The 17485-nt window shown below is 40.8% G+C and overlaps 1 protein-coding gene across 1 annotated transcript in view; it reads left to right on the top strand.

Moving 5' to 3' along the window:
* WDR70 (WD repeat domain 70) overlaps positions 1 to 17485 on the top strand; it is a 130792-nt gene that overhangs the window by 100248 nt on the left and 13059 nt on the right. The window contains exon 14 of the mRNA XM_087715428.1: positions 15032 to 15132. Coding sequence (XP_087571554.1) covers positions 15032 to 15132 — 101 coding nt within the window. The remainder of the gene's footprint in view (positions 1 to 15031; positions 15133 to 17485) is intronic.

Below are 17485 nucleotides of genomic sequence, written 5' to 3' on the forward strand. Positions count from 1 at the left end.
GGGTAGGTGAGTTATGCAGTTCATTAATAACAATACAGTCTGCAAGAAAAATTATTGGAGATTTTAAAGAAGAGATTGGGCCACCATTTGTCTGAAGTGGTATGGGGTCTCCTGCTTGAGCAGAGGGTTGGATTAGAAGACCTCCAAAGTCCCTTCTAACTCTGCTATTCTGTTATATTCTGAATTGTATCCCAGTCCCTGTTTGTCCTGGATATCCGACGTTGCATGTGATTGGACTGGGGGTGAGCTTTAAGGCTGATAATGACACCAAGATAGTAGTTTACCATGGAGCTAATGAAACAAGAGAGTAATATTACTTAATGACTTCTGGATCCCAAGTCTTGAAATAGTTAAAGGTTTTAAGGCAATGAACATCATAGAGTCTTCTCCCGAAAATGTGTTTTTATTTTTCATTTTCATACAGTCACATATATACTGTGCATAACCGGGGCCATATAACATTAAACAATAAACACAGCCATTGTCAACAATACCCCCCAAAATAGAAACCCAATATACCTCTTCGACTCTCCATACACCTCTTTCTTTCGCCCCCCTCCAACTTTCCATCTTCCTTCCATCATCCCCCTCTACCACTCCTCATAGAGTCTTCTCATTCCCCTCCAGATACTCTGGGCCAAGCTTGAGGGATCCCTAGCTTAATTTCTCCATATAAAGTTTTTCCTCTTTCACCGTTAGTCTTTTTTCTTAAAGTAGCAATCGCAATAGTACTTAGATTTATATTTTGCTTTATAGCCTTCTCTAAGTGGTTTACAAAGTCAGCATATTGCCCCCAACAACCTAGATCCTCATTTTACTGACCTCGAAAGGATGGAAGGTTGAGTCAACCTTGAGCCGGTAAGAATCAAACTGCCAGCAGTTCGGCAGTGAGCAGAATTAGACTGAAGTATTGCATTCTAACCACAGCGCCTCTATGGCTCTATAGTAAATAGTGAATTGATGTGACACTGCCTTGAGGAAACTTTTCAAAATTACCTTATTTCTTTGAGGCTACTGGTAGCTTAATTCTGTTCACAAGAGCAATTTTTCTTTGGTAAACTGCATTAGAAGTGGGGTGGACAACCTACAATGAGTAGTACAGTTGCTTGGAATCATTATATTGTGGCATATTGTAGTTTGTTCCAAACTCCACTGCAAAATGAAGAAATGCGTATTATATCTTTAAGGATGATTAATGGATTTTCCTCTGTAAGCTTTGGGAATAAGGACAACTGGTGAATATTATGAATCAATCAATCAATATGTTAAGAAAGTGAAAGTGTATTTGGATGTTACATATTCAAACTCTATCTGAATAGGATGATGAATATCCAGACAGATGGAGAATATACTAGATATGGATTAGAGCACAGCATTCTTTAAATAATTTGGTCTGAATAATTTTGGAGCACCATGCTTATCTCTGTCCCTTGTACTCTGAATGGCTGTTGTCCATCTGTATATTGCTGTATATTGCTGCTAGATTAATAGGCATTATTAGGTTCTGTGATTTGCTTATCTTGCACTTTACTTTTGAGATGTGATATTATTTGAATGGTTTAGGCTGCAACATTTCAATTATCGGTTTTGGAGTTGGAATCAAAGTCTTCTTGTAGAGGAAATGCAAAAAGAGAAGAATTCAATATCCATTTGCTAACTTTTACAATAAGTTTGGCATATATCCGTGATGGCGAACCTATGGCACGCGTGCCACAGGTGGCAAGCAACGCCCTCTCTGTGGGCACGCGAGCCATCTCCCCGCGTATGTGCACACTCTTCCTGTCAGCCAGCTGGTCTTCAGGTCTCTGCTGCGCATGTGTGTGGGGTGGGGTGGGGGCATGTGGGGAGGCCGCATGTACATGCACAGAGGGGGCAGGGCACATGCAGGGAGGCCGCGAGTGCATGCATAGGAGTGGGGTACATGTGCAGGGCTGCATGCACATTGCATTTTGGGGGTTCCAGGGGTGAGTGCATGCACGCACACACACAAACACACACACGTACGTGCTTTGGGCACTCGGTCCAGAAAAGGTTAGCCATCACTGGCATATATAATTAAGAAATCAATGGAAAGAAAATACTCCATGCCAGCCAACGAACACTTGTTGCTCCTTAATCATATTTTTAAGTAAAAATCAGATGGTGCCTCTGAAATTGAAGGAAGGATAGAGGAATGAGCTTGGGTCCCCCGTTATAGCTCTGGACAGACTAATAACACTTATTGGGTTAAAGGATAAACTACCTCTAATTGGTTCATTACATGAAACAAGACTGGTAAGCCTGTAAAGAAAAACACTTTTTACAGCTGTTTGGTTTTATTTTATCAGACAGCAGGGAGGGGGCTGTCCAGACATCAGAGATAATTTTAAATTGCTTTAGGGCTGTAAACTTACTGTTTAAAACTGCTTGGTAAATAGCCAGTTGATTTTGGCCTGTGAATGAACCTGATGCTTAATGGAAACTTAATGGCCAGTTCTAAATGTTTGACCAAAAAGATGTCTAGCATTTCTTTCTATCTTAATCATGATAGCCTTTGTTCACCAACCCCCCACCCCATAGGTTTTTATGGGAAAAGTGCATTATTATTCCAAACTTTTTTCTTCTTCCAGATGGGGTAATGTGAGAACTTACTGGGTTATCCATGGGCATTTAGGCAGTACAGCCCATGCTGTTTGGCAGTCACTAAAGACAGCATTACAACCCAGGTGACATCGTGACATTTATACGAAAAGAGGTGCAACTTTATATGTTTACTTTTATTTATTAATCAAATTTATGTAGCTGCCCCGCTCATGAGAAGCTGCTTTCATTGTCCCTCCCTTCAGGGACAACTTTACCCTCCCTTGTTCCAGAAGTCTTGTCATCAAGCCAGATTTATTTATTTATGAAAACTTATACGGCGATCCAACTCCCTGTCAGTGACTCAGGGAGGCTTATAAAGATATAATCCCAATATAAAAGCAATAATGACCAATACCCCTTCCTTTTACCTTCTGATGACAGTAATCAGTTCATCAAATAAACCAGATGAGGGGCTGTATTTGAGGTTCCCCAGGCCTGTTGGCAAAGCAGTTCCTCAGGGTTTTGTGAAAGAGTGTCATAGTGGGAGCCAATCTTAGTTAGGCAGGGAAGATGTTCCACAAGGATGGAGTCACCACAGGGAAGGCCCTTCTTCTTTCTCCTGTTACATGTATCTCCTTGGGATGAGGAGAATCGTTTTTTGCCAGTTGCAAAAGATCTCACAGATGAAAGTTGGCAATTTCCTGCAGACTTTCAGCAACACAAATTTCCACGTCGAGGGCTTCTATAAACAGGAAGGCAGTGTGTAAATCTAATAAAATGAATCTGAGGAGCTGCAGTTTTTCCCATCCCTTCTCTTCAGAATGGCGTACATGGTGCAGTCTACTTTCAGCCTCACCAGAATTTTGTCAGATAGGTAAAGGTCACATTTGCACCATTCCTACGGTAGTAATTGGGAACATCTTACATCATCATGCATCCTTCCCTAATGGATCCCTTTATCAGTAATAAAGACAAGCTGTATATTGCCACCGTGATTTGTACGAAGCTACAAATCAACACGTTGGAAAGCTTATGCTGTGTAATTAATAAATGTAACGAGATGTATCACTTTGGCACCAAATGTTCTAATTCACCTACAATATTGGTACCATGTCTATGTTGTAAGTATCCAGTTATAATTTAATAGATGCTAAAACAAGTTATATCAGGGACAGGGTGGCTCAGTGGCTAAGATGCTCAGCTTGTCGATCAGAAAGGCCAGCAGTTCGGCGGTTTGAATCCCTAGTGCTGCATAACAGAGTGAGCTCCCGTTACTTGTCCCAGTTTCTGCCAACCTAGCTGTTCAAAAGCATGTAAAATATGCAAGTAGAAAAATAGGAACCACCTTTGGTGGGAAGGTAACAGCATTCCGTGCACCTTTGGTGTTTAGTCATGCCGGCCACATGACCACGGAGACGTCTTGGGACAGTGCTGGCTCTTCGGCTTTGAAATGGAGATGAGCACCTCCCCCTTGGGAACGACTAGTACATATGTGCAAGGGGAACCTTTACTTTAAAACAAATTACAATATCTTAGTTGCCTCTATCTACAAACATTTCCAACTCAGCCTTTATAGCTTTGATGTGTAATGTTACATGCATATTGCTAAACAAATATATACCACTATGAAATTGCAGCTTTTAAAAAAGGGGGAAATATTGGCATATTACTTCTGTAATGTCAAGTTTAGAACCAGTGGCATTTGTCAGGTTTTTTTTGGGGGGGGGGGGTGTTACTATTTCCCTGGGATGCATCCAAAGTTTGGCTAGTATAGAATAAACTTATGTGGAGTTTTACTAGCCTCTCCTTTTTGTTTCTTTTTGTAAAATAAATGATGACGTGATGTAATATATCATGGGTTGTTATTCATCTGAGATTCTATTTATCTACTTTTAAGAACTGTTAAGGACTAAATGATTTTTAGTACAGTATGTCCTGATATGTAGAACTATAGAACTCAAAGAGGATGTACTTCCTTTTTTACATGTCTGTAATTGCTATGCACATAGTTTTCTTTTGAATCCCTACCTTAAAAAAATAGTTTTAAACGAAAAGTACAGTAATGGGCAGTCTCAGGTTAGCTATAGTAAGCCCACTTTGTGGGGGCTCTCTCTCTCTCTCTCACACACACACACACACACATATCTATTTATCTATCTATCTCCATCTATCTATCTATCTATCTCCCTTTCCCTCCCTTCTTCTCCCTCCCCCCACTCTCTCTTGCTCTCTGTCTGTTCCTCCCTCTCTCCTTCTCTCTCTCTCTCCATCCCTCCCTCCTTCTCTCTCTCTCCCCCTCTCCCTCCCCCCTCCTCTCCTTCTCTATCTCCTTCCCTCTCCGTCCCTCCCTCCCTCTCTCTCTCCTTCTCTCTCTCTAGAATGTCAACATAAAGTCCAACTGTCCTTATGAACATCTCTCCTGATTTGTTCAGAGCCTTTCATGCTCATGATCTTCTTATCTTACTACAAGGGCTGCCAAGTACAACAAATCAGAACAAAATCCTTCAAGCAGTCCCATTGTACAGCTTCACCAGCAGGCAAAGAGTAACTGGTTCTTGAGAAGCAAGCATTTAAAGCCATAATGGTTTCTTAGCAGCAGTTCTTAGTCACTGTTCTATATCATTCTGATCCATGTTGAACTCCACAAGTAGTCATTTTAAAACTATAAACAGGCAGAATGTCTGGGAATCCCAAAGGACCCTGCAAACTAGTGATGTGTCTTCTTTAACTTTCCTTTATCTGTTATTTCCTTCTTTGTTTTGGGGTTTTTCATAGCTGTTAATGTTTTTATAATTAATGATGATTGTGGTTTTACTTATTTATTCATTTTTCTTAGCTTTATTGTACACCATCCAGAATTTTTTTGGGTGAGATGGGCAGCTATGTAAATTAGATAAATATTAGGGGTGACAGGATAGCAGTGTTCTAATATCTCATGGGTTGCCACAAAGAAGAGAGAGTCAAGCTATTCTCCAAAGCACCTGAAGGCAGGACAAGGAGCAATTGATGGAAACTAATCAAGGAGAGAAGCAACCTAGAACTATGAAGAAATATCCTGACAGTTAGAAGAATTAATCAGTGGAACAATTTGCCTCCAGAAGTTATAAATACTCCAACACTGAAGTTTTTAAGAAGAGATTGGACAACCATTTGTCTGAAATGTTATAGAGTTTCCTGCCTTAAAGAGGAGGGAGGAGGATCAACCTATTCTCCAAAAGATCTGAAGGCAGAACAAAAAGTAATGGATGGAAACTAATCAAGGAGAGAACTTGAACTAAGGATAATTTTTCTGACAGTTAGAACAATTAATCAGTGGAACAACTTTCCTTCCAGAAGTTGTGAGTGCTCCAACATGGGAGATTTTTAAAAAGAGATCTTACAAGATTTTAGAGTTTCCTGCTTGAGCAGAGGTTGGACTAGAAGACCTTCAAGGTCCCTTCCAATTCTGTTAATCTGTTCATCCACTGCCAGATAAGTGCTGTGTTAATGAAGTATTTTAGCACTAGACCCATTAAGGAATGAGTCAGTACCCTGTAATAAATAGATGGTGTAGTTAAAAGTCACAAATTTCTTTGTCCCCCCCACAAACTCAAGGGAGTTATTTGGCCAAAGGTCGACTGACTATCTTTAGTGCCTCATTCAGACAGGACAGAATTTCTCTGGAATGGCTCTTTATATTCCTCAGTCTGCAAATGGAAGCCTGGATGCCAATAAGATGCCTCTTCAATGTAGTGTCCTTAAGATGTGTTGGACTTCTACGTCCCTCATGTGCAGCCAGTATTACTTTTCACATTGTCCGTTTCAGATATTTTCATGAAATTGTCATTCCTCTACAACAGCCTCACACTGTATACTTTCAGAGTTAGAAATACCAGTTGGATGTTACAGTTTTCAGATAGTTTCACACTTTTCTACTTCTTCTTGGTAAATGCTGGCCTTTATGCAGGGGTGAGGTTCACAGGGGTTGGGGAGAACCTGTAGCTAAGATTCTGTGCATTTCGGAGAAGTCCAAAATCCCACTCCTGGCTGGCCCTGCCCATCCCTCCCCTCCCAGGAGTCCCCACTCGACCCATTTTGGATGCAGGTAAGTACAGGGCGCATGTAGAGGCTCGGGAAGGGCAAACAACAGGCCTAACAGAAGTTCAGGAAGGCCAGAAACAGGTGCGTTTCTGCTTCCAGAGGGCCCCCGGACCCTGGGGAGACCACTTTCGCCCTCCCGGAGGCTCAACAAAAGTCTCCGGAGCCCAGGGAGGGCAAAAATGCTCCCCCACCGTGGTGCAGGAGGCTGACTAGGCCACACCCATCCAGAACCCCTTGCTAAATTTTTTAAAGCCCACTCTTGCCTATATGTGACCCATATTGCTATGATTATGTGGTTTTGCGGTGTGTGCAACCATTTACAACAGTTCAGGTGAATTTGTTTCTCACAGGTAGCAGTTTTTTTGCTGCCTTTATTCCCACAGAGCATGAAAACCCGATAGGACTGGATTTCTCGCCCAAATCCTTCTCCCCTCAGTGAATTCCTTAATATGGGAAAGAGAAGGCATAAAGTCATTGCTGGCAGAATCGTTCTTGGAATTTTGGAAATCCTCATTTTGAAATGCACACTGCCCCCCCCCAAAAAAAACCCACCTAAAAACCTGCACATGAAGGGATGCGTCATACAAAGCTAACTTTCAAGGAATTGATTTATTTTTTTAAAAAAACATATCAGGGACCCAATTTGTGCTAAAAGAATGAGTTTGATCTAGGGATTAAAGCGCTGAACTAGGAGTAGGAAATCCTGTGTTCTAGACCTTGTGTTAGACCTAGGAGCTAACTATGTATTTTGGGTCAGGCATTCTCTCTCAGCCCTTGGAAGGTGGTAAGACAAGCAATTTCTGAAATGTTGCTAAGAAAACTACGCAGGTTTGTCTGTGTAATCAACTGGAGTCAAGATTGACACGAAGGGCACAACAACAGCATCAAAACTACTGAAGCTCTTGGATAGGGAAGCTTCTGAAAATCCAAAGAGAAAGCTTTGGCTTCTTGTTGTCTAAACTTACACACAGACTTATCACACCACCAATATCACACTTCATGATAGCAAAACAAATTTGCAATAGGTCCAAATTAATGGAATATATTTAGGTCCATTGCAATATGCAATGAAAATGTTTTACACTATTTTATTTTTCCATGTTATGAAATACATCCACCCTGATTTATAACTCCTGTGGTCAGCAAACTAAGCAGTAGTTTTATGCTAAGCTCAATCAGAATTATAGCACAAAAAAACCCTTGTAATTCTGTTTATCTCAGTTTATATGGATGCACAGTATAAATCTTGCATAATCTTCAAAGGTGCTGAGCTATGTATTTTGTGCACTCCAGCAACGATTTAGATCTTCAGACTGTTTACCTGACCTGGACCAAGGCCAAATGTATAAGTGTGACAGAGAGAGATAAGTTTTAAAATCACATCTCCCCAAAATAGATAGCTTTGGCAGTTTTAAATCTCATTCGTAAACTCCTTATAGAGAAGGCCTCACTTATTTGAACCAATGAACCAGTCACCTTTGTACCATTCATATGACTTAGTGGAAGAACTGGGAAAATTGATTGCCATCTTAAAAGAATCAAGACATTTGTTAAAAAGGCAAACAAACTTAAATGAAAGTTTGCAGTTCTTCACAGTGTTGTGCTTTCATTGCAAATCAGAAAACAAAATCGGATGAAATGACATGATTTCTGGCTTATAAATATAGACGAGTCCATGTTTCCCACTGCTGGGTTTGTTTATTGTTCGTATGGGTTTTCCATGGTTGACATGCAGAGAATTTTTCTACTCTTTCTTCTGCTCCCTTCAGCTAGAATAGGGGTGTCAAACTCAAGGCCACATCCAGGTAGCAGGGTGCTTAAATCTGGCCCATAGGGCTGGCCTGGAAATAGCAAAGGTCCGGCCCGTGGTTCCTCTGGCAGCCAAAACAGGGTGCCAGGGGGGCCCACACGCAGTCCTCTGTGCCCCATTTTCGGCCTGGACAGCCTCCTGCAGCACTTTGCTGGTGAAAGACTCTCTTGATGAACACAGCCAATACAGTTATTATATAATCCATAAAGGGGCTCACGTGGTAAGACACTGCACTCCGCTGAGGTCGGCAGCTTGGCAGCTCAATTCCCATGAGCGAATAAACTGCGTAGGGACAGGAAAGTAGCATCCCCCGATTGCCTACTGGCATTCAGGCATCCCGCGGACAAGATAACACTGTCGGGAAAAATTCCTTTCACAGAGGCAGCCAGCTACTTCAGTGATCCTGGCTAACACGTGCCATACGCTAAAAAAAAGAGGGGGGAGGATCCTACAATAATTCCCAAACTATCTTGTTCTCTCCAGCCCCCCCCCAATAATTAGTTAGTCATCAGCAATCAAAATATTACACACATTCATCGTGTAGCATCCTTTAGAAATGAAAATACTAGTGCCAACCATTTTTTGCCTCAGCCATTGCTTAATCTTTCCTATCTGCCCAGGGTCTTCTTTCCCCATTTTTGCATCTCTTCTATCAAGTCTCCAAATGCCAGATATATACGTTGCTTTCCCCCTATAATTTAGCATTAAATTAATTTAAATTGAATTTCCAGGGTAATCATGAACTATTACTTGCCAGTTTATTTTTTAATGTGGAACTAAAATCAGAAGTGGAAGCCAATAAATGTGAAAAAAGAAAAGTAAGTGATTTTGCTCTTAGGCTTGTGCAAAGCATTTAGGGCTAAATTTACGCCAGCCTTTCTTGGAAGGATGCTTTCTGAATGTGCGTGGCTGTCTCCAATGACAATTTTTTTCCCCCAAGTACAAAATAATCAACATGCTGATGCAGTTTTATTGTGTTACAGAGGGAAAAGCTATTTCCCTTTTTCTGCATTTTACAGTGTTGATTCTGCTGTTTTCCCCTTGGCTTCCTACGGCTTTTAGAAGTAAAATAACACAATGTCAGAAAGAAGGCACATTAAATGTGTCACCCTTAGTTTGATCCTTATCATAAATAAGTTATTTTCCGATTACGGTTAGTATCGTTTTCTGTTGCTAGCAGAATTGCAAATCAATTCCTTCAGTTGATCTGTTTTTAAGAAGCAACTGGTAATACTTATGTACAAACCTACACTATGTTGATAAGAGTGGTGAAGCATCCTACAGCCTGCTTATCATATGCAAAGATTCCCACCTTGCATCTCTGCCTAAATGAGTTTGCAAGTTGTTTTACAGATAAGGATGTTCTTCTCTGTTTAGGGTTTAGGCTCTTTTAGACACTGTGGTATAAGAGGTGATGTCATGTGTGATAATCTGGGATTTTGTTGAGCTTGTGGAGCCTGAGGAAATGGAAAGCTTTGTGGCTTAACCTCTGCCAGCAGCAGACTTGATATATCCTTGACTCTCAAGAGAGAAATATATCAAAAATATATGCCTTCAGCAGTTGGTTCCGGGAGATAACACTGTATTCATGGAAGATATTAAGCTACCTGTCTTGAAAATTTTCACCCAGTTTCCAAATGTCCTTCTTGGGGAAGGTTGTTGAGAAAATAATGGGGAACCAGCTATAGAGGGCTCTAGAAAAAACAACAACACAGAATATCACATTCAAGCTTGATCCTGGGACAGAAACAACACTGGTCATGCTGTTGGGTGATGGTTTGTTGGGTCCCTTTTTTAATTACATTTCTTGGTAGCATTTAGTACTATTGACAATGGAGTCCTTCCAGTGTACCTACAAGAGTTGGGTGGTCACTGGCTTTATTTTATAGTGGTTCTCCTCCTACCTAACCAGATGGTGGTGCTTAGAAAGCCCTTGCTCCACTGGGAGTTTCCTCAAGACTCAGGGTCCCATCCATCAGTTTGGGATGAGGCGTTATCAGTACATTAATGTTGCTCAGGTTTACGTTACAACCTCAGACTATGCCAGAGATGCCGTAGAAGTAAGGTTCTACATTTAGACAAGAAAAATAAAATGCACAGGTACAGTATAGGTGGTACCTTGGTCAATAGTAGTAACTGTGAGTGGGATCTTGGAGTCCTAGTGAACAATTGTTTAAATAGGAGCAAGCAGTGTGCAGTAGCTGCCAAATAAGCCAACACAGATAGAATCAAGATCACGTGAAGTGTTAATACCACTTTATAATGCCTTGGTAAGGCCACACTTGGAATACTTCATTCAGTTTTTATCACCACGATGTAGAAAAGATGTGGAGACTCTAGAAACAGTGCAGAGAAGAGCAACAAAGCTGATTAGAGGGCTGGAGACTAAAACATATGAAGAACGGTTGCAGGAACTGGGTATGTCTAGTTTAATGAAAAGGACTATAGTAGGGGAGAGATGATAGCAGTGTTCCAGTATCTCAGGGGTTGCCACAAAGAAGAGGGAGTCCAACTATTCTCCAAGGCACCTGAGGGTAGAACAAGAAGCAATGGGTGGAAACTAATTAAGGAAGAAGCAACTTAGAACTGATTAGAAATTTCCTGCCAGTTAGAACAGTTAATCAGTGGAACAACTTGCCTCCAGAAGTTGTGAATGCTCCAATATTGGAAGTCTTTAAGAAGATGTTGGATAGCCATTTGTCTGAAATGGTGTAGGGTTTCCTGCCTAGGCAGAAGGTTGGACTAGAGGACCTCCAAGGTCCCTTCCAACTCTTGTTATTCTATTCTAAATTCTGAATTGGTGCTTGGAGGCCATAGGGCAAAACAATTTCTGTCCAAAACAATTTTAATTCCTGTCAAAACAAGGCAGTTGTTCATCAAAAGACAGCATGACATGCTAATAACACCAATCCTAGTAGATACTTTGGGCAGGGCCACTCACCCCAAAAGGCATTGGCTGTTTACTCATGCTTTCCTGGACTCATTGTTTCTGCAAGTAGAGTCAAGAAATACCCTGGAGACTAGCACTTCTTAGTGTGTGCATGACAGTCTTGGAAAATATTTTCAGATGCTGTGACCTGCCTTTGCCTACCAAGATCAGAATTTTGCACGCTGTATGGAATTTGAAGAAGCAAGACAGAAGGAGTTTTTATTGGTTTTGAACTTTGTAGGAGAAGAATCTTGGGAGGAAAATTAAGAAAAAGGAATAAATGAATTGCAGAACAAATCAATCTAGAGTTCTTGCTTGAAGGAGAAGTGAGCAGCTTTAGATGACAAAATTTCGGATTTATTATATGAAGAACCAGCTTTTTTTTTTTTTAATAAAGTCCACAATGCTGGGAAATGTGGAAGGAGAGATAAGGAAGGAATTGCTAGAAGTAAGACAAATGGATCTAATTGCTGTGGTGATGGGTATCTTACCGGGAGATCTGAAGAGTCAAGCTGAGGATAGATTATCTTGGAGAAGGTCTATATGGCTGGCTAACGGTTGACACCAAGTTGATGGCCCATAATCAATTAATTTAGTTTGCAAACTTATCCTCAAATATAAGAATCACCTTTTATGGTTCTCTAAAGATAAAAGTGAAAGGCTTTTGAAGCAATTTGCATTTCCAAAGTTACCAAGTTTTACATTTTACCTTCAAATGATCAATGATGTTTTTCACAAATCAAAAACAAGAATTTTCAAGTTCACAAACTTAAGAAGCAGGGGCAAGGGTTAGCCCAACATTTTGTACTGATCGAAAAATTGTTTCTGTATGTTGACTTTGGGCAAGAAGCAAAATCTGATTAAGACGTATTTCAAATCCTATAACTGGTGTTTAATTATAGCACTTGTAACAACTCTGACTCAATTAATTGTCTCTTGGGTGCAGTTGAAATATAAGCAACAGCTTTCTCATTTGGAGCTTTGTTGTAAAATATAAAAACGAAGGAAGCAAAGCATTTAATTCATCCTTACAAAAAGACATAAATGAGAGCCCAGCTCAAGGAAAAGTATGACAGTTGCGATTTTTTTTAATCTCAGAAAATAAGTAGCTTTGCTTTTAGCATCTGTTGATGTCTTTTATTTGGAGATTTTAATTGAGAATCCTGATTTAAGCAATATTGACGGCATATAGTGGTACCGTGTTACTCATTGCTTCGAAACTCATCAAATTTGGTACTCAACACATTTTGACATTAAAATTTTGTCCTAGTAGTCATCATTTGTTTGGTATTCAACATACAAGCTAAAACCTGTCAGTGTTGGCTGCCTTGTGACTCTATATTATTCTTTATGGGAAAAATTTGTTTGTTACTCATCTTTTTTGGTACTCATTGCACCTCCCGGAATCAATTAATGAGGAGTACTAAGTTACCTCCCGGAATCAATTAATGATGAGTACTAAGTTACCAATGTATAGGTTACACTCTTTTTTTTCATTTTTACATGATGTAGAAGCACTAGTCTTACATCAATTTACAAAATCTGTTGTTGAATACTTTTTGGTGGATGCGATACTTCAAGTAAGTGTTCAATTCCTGGTGACTACTTCGACAACTTCCTACGTTTTCTCTGGCAAGATTTCAGAAGTAGCTTGTCATTACTTCTTTCCTAGGGCTGAGGGGGAGAGACTGGCCAAGGTCACCCTGGCTTTGCACCTAAGTTGGGACTAAATTCCCAGTCTCCCAGTTTTGAGCCCGATGCCTTATCCACTACACCAAAGTGGCTGTCCTGATAAATATTAATGGTTTAAAAGGAGTAGAAGGGATGAGAAAGAGACAAACAACAAGAATGCAATAAAGATCTATTTAGCTTTTTTTTGTTCTTTTTTTGTTGTTGTTATTCAATTTGAATATTAAAATATTTGTGTTGTGCACATCCAGGAAATGTGGCAAATTTAAAATCTAAATGCACATAAATAAAATAAACAGCAAATCAAAAGCAATCATTTCAGATGTAAGAATTGTTTTTTTTTTTTCGTCCTCAATCTCATCTTAATATGCCAACTTTGGGCAAAAGGGTTCTGCCCTATTTGCAAACACAAAATAGCAAAAAAAAAATGAAGTACAATATAATGAAGAGAAGGAACACAAGGAAATATAAATAGTACTTACAAAAACACAGGCATAATAGAATCAAGCAGAAGTACATCAATTTTCAATACTTGTATAATTGTTCTTGTATCTCTTATGTTCTAGTAAACTGACCAATTCTGTCTTTACTGTTAAGAGGAAATTCTACACTCTTAAGAGCCCAGATACAAATGAACCTGATAACTAAATCTATATTCTCTATGTCTATGGAGATTCTCAGTCATCCAGATCATGGTTGTCCCAAAAGTGCTTTTTTCAAGAGGCAACCAGATTTTCTGATTTTTCTTTGAAGATGTTTTGCTGTTATCCAAGAAGCCAAAGAAGTTTCCTGGATGAGAAGCAAAACATCTTCGAAGAAAAAACAGAAAGTCCAGTTCCCTCTTGGGAAAAAAACGACAACACCTTTGGGGCTGTATTTTCTATCTTTCTAAATAGCGTTATAGGACTCATGCTTTGTATGTGGCTGTCTCTGTTGAGGGCACAGAATGAAGTGTGCCAAATGCAGGGTGAAAGTACGTGCAAATCACTATGTCCAGATTTCCTTGTGGCATTTGCTGAAGGTTATGCAATGGCAGCCATTTTCATGTTGTGCGCCATTGTGTTATTAAGATCCGAAACTCTTCTGGACTAGGCTATCCAGGGGTGGGATTGAAAAATTTTAGCAACCGGTTCTCTGATTGGTTGCTGGGTAGGTGTGGCCACAGGGCTGTGGCCTAGTCAGCTTCCTGCACCGCAGTAGGGGGGGCGGTGTTTTCACCCTCCCCAGGCTTTCCTCGAGCCTCTGGGAGAGTGGAAATGATCTCCCCCAGGCTCCGGAGACCCTCTGGAGGCCAGAAACAGGCCCATTTCCAGAATGACTTGGAGACCCGTTTTTTTGCCCTCCCAGAGCCTCCCCACAGGCCCTGCACTTACCTGGCATCCAAAACAGGGCACATGGAGACTCCTGGGAGGGATGGGGCTGGGTGGGCAGGGTCAACCAGTCCTTGAAATTACCAGTTCAGTGAACCAGATTAAGATTAATATCTCGTTTGCCCAAACCGTCTGAATCCCCCCCCCCCCCCGAGGCTCTCTGAAGAACTACCCTACTTTTACAGACTAATTTCCCTTGCATACTGGAGAAAATATCTAGCTGAAATGTATCACAGCTTGCTAATATTCATTAGTGTGGTGTGGAAGTGAAAAATTCTTTGTTGTAGTCATTTCCTCATGGAAATAATTCCAACTGGAGATTAAGGAGTCTTCCAGCTGTGCTAGGTTTTTATTGCAGGGCTGGGCAGTTGATTTTTCCAAGGGGCCACATGAGGAACTGGGACTGTTGTGGAGGACCACTACTGCTCCACATGCTGTTGATGCTGCTCTGCCTCCCTGCCTCCTGCCATTGCCTGTCACCGCAGGCCAGACAGCCTTATGGGTTGCAGAATACCCAGGTCTGTTGTATTGGAACTGAAAACCTGTGTGTCCAGATCTTCTGTTGATTTCCATTGTCATCTGACTTTGCAGAGTGTTGTTCGGTGTCTTTGGCATCCCAAACTGAACCAAATCATGGTTGGAACAGGAAATGGATTAGCAAAAGTATACTATGATCCCTTCAAAAGTCAAAGGTAAGTACATTTATTTATTTTTCTCATTTATATGCCACGAATATGTTAGGACCCCTGTTGGTTTAAAACAGGGGTCTGCAACCTTAAACACTCAAAGAGCCATTTGGACCCATTTCTCACAGAAAAGAAAATACCGGGAGCCACAAAACCTGGGTGGGCGTGTCCAACTCAACGTCACTCTCATCCAGCCACATGACTCCCCCAACATGCCTACTCAGGTTTTATGGCTCCCAGTGTTTTATGTGGGCATTGGGGGTATCTCTCTCTCTCTCTCTCTCTCTCTCTCTCTCTCTCTCTCTCTCTCTCTCTCTCTCTCTCTCTCTCTCTCTCTCTCTCTCTCTCTCTCTCTCTCTCTCTCTCTCTCTCTCTCTCTCTCTCTCTCTCTCTCTCTCTCTCTCCCTCTCTCTCCCTCCCTCCCTCCCTCCCTCCCTCCCCACATGCGTCTCCGGAGCCATGGGTTACCGACACATGGTTTAAAATCATAAAACAAAGGTAATAAATTACAATAAAAATCCAGATTACAATTAAAATCTTAAGCGTACGATGCACTAATCCACCTTGCATGGTATCATCTCTCAGAGCCCAGCAGAACAACTTCTGTCCCTGCAGCTTTTATAAAAGCCCCAGGAATTATTGTATTGCGATCTGATTTCACAGAAAGAAAGTGTGGTATCCTGTTGAAATCGGTTTGCGGTTTTTATTTTATTTTTAAATAGGTTTACAATTTGTGATTCAAAAATACATTGGAACTTCGCATTATCTGCATTAACATTTCTGGAATGCTGCATCTAAAAATTGCAGAAGTGTCACCAGTGCAATGAACCAAAAACAACAACTCTATCTGCTGGGTGATTTATTAAACGGAGAATTAAATATCCAGTCCAGGCCCAGCATTCTTGTCCCCAATTGACTTTGGTGCTTGTGAGCATGATAACTTTATTTTAAAAAAAAGAATTTCCCATTATGTCTAAAGTAGAAGATTATGTTTTAATCTTCGTTTTCGAGATCAAATCACGTATAGTTAGTTGCTGTCCAGAATAAAACCACTGTTTTTAATTTCAGCATTAATGGGATTTTTTTTTCCTGCAAGCAGCAAAGGCAAAAAAAGGTTGTCTCTGAATTGATAAAAGCCTGATTCCCAGGTAGTTCCCCCCCCCCAAAAAAAACATGCATTTGTGTAATATATTTAAGCAGCTGGGCTCTTTACTCAGACAGTAAAGAAATAAAAACAGATTTATGGTCTGTCCCAACTGTTTTTGCAGCTCCTGCCCATTAATGTTACAACAAAAAGTCAATGTGAAAATGAAAAATGTCAAATAGATAGTTCTCCCCCTCCCCCCCAATCTTCTTTTCTTAAATGTAAAAAAATTCTATCGTCATTGAATTTGGACACTTGAACATCTTGCTGTCATTTTGTAGTAATCTAATCATTGCAGAAATATTTTATAGCACTTTCATTTTCCCGAGGGTAGAAAAGGACTTTTTATAGGATAAAATGTAACTTTCCATCTCAAAATAATTTTTAAAAATGCTTATGGGGCAATTAGAGTCATATCTGTGGGAACAAATATAAAACAACTTCCCCACATATGTGATTCTGTAAGTGAAAGGGTGGAAGATTTTCAGAAAAATTGAATGATTTTGTGGATTAAGATGATTTATTTTAACCCTGCATTGAGAGCCTTATCATTTTCAAAAATTCTGCAGTGAGGAAGCAATAGCAATAGCAGTTAGACTTATATACCGCTTCATAGGGCTTTCAGCCCTCTCTAAGCGGTTTACAGAGTCAGCATATTGCCCCCAACAACAATCCGGGTCCTCATTTTACCCACCTCGGGAGGATGGAAGGCTGAGTCAACCCTGAGCCGGTGAGATTTGAACAGCCGAACTGCAGAACTGCAGTCAGCTGAAGTAGCCTGCAGTGCTGCATTTAACCACTGCGCCACCTGGGAAGAGTGGTCAAGATGGCTACTGTAGCTTCTTAATTGAAGCCCCAACTTATTTGCATGCATGCCAGTCTTCAATGGCACAATCATTTCAACTTTTTGATTGTACTTCCATTTGTCTGAAATGGTATAGGGCAGGGGGGTCAAACTTGATTTCATTGAGGGCCGCATCAGGGTTGTGTTTAACTTGGGGGGGGGCATAGCCAGTTTGGGCATGGCCAGCTCAACATGCGACCCTCCCAAGCGCCACTTTCATTGGCAGAGGATTGCAGGAGACCATCACAGTTGAAAACGGAGCTCAGAGGCGGCACATGCAGTCTCTAAAGCTCCATTTTCACTGGCAGAGGCACCACGGGCCAGTCCTTTGCTGTTTCTAGGGCAGCCCTGCAGGCCAGTTCTAAGCACCT

Source organism: Thamnophis sirtalis, unplaced genomic scaffold (genome assembly GCF_051295495.1).
Source record: "Thamnophis sirtalis isolate CommonGarterSnake01/CBP01778 unplaced genomic scaffold, rThaSir2_p1.2 scaffold_5, whole genome shotgun sequence".
NCBI lineage: Eukaryota > Metazoa > Chordata > Lepidosauria > Squamata > Natricidae > Thamnophis > Thamnophis sirtalis.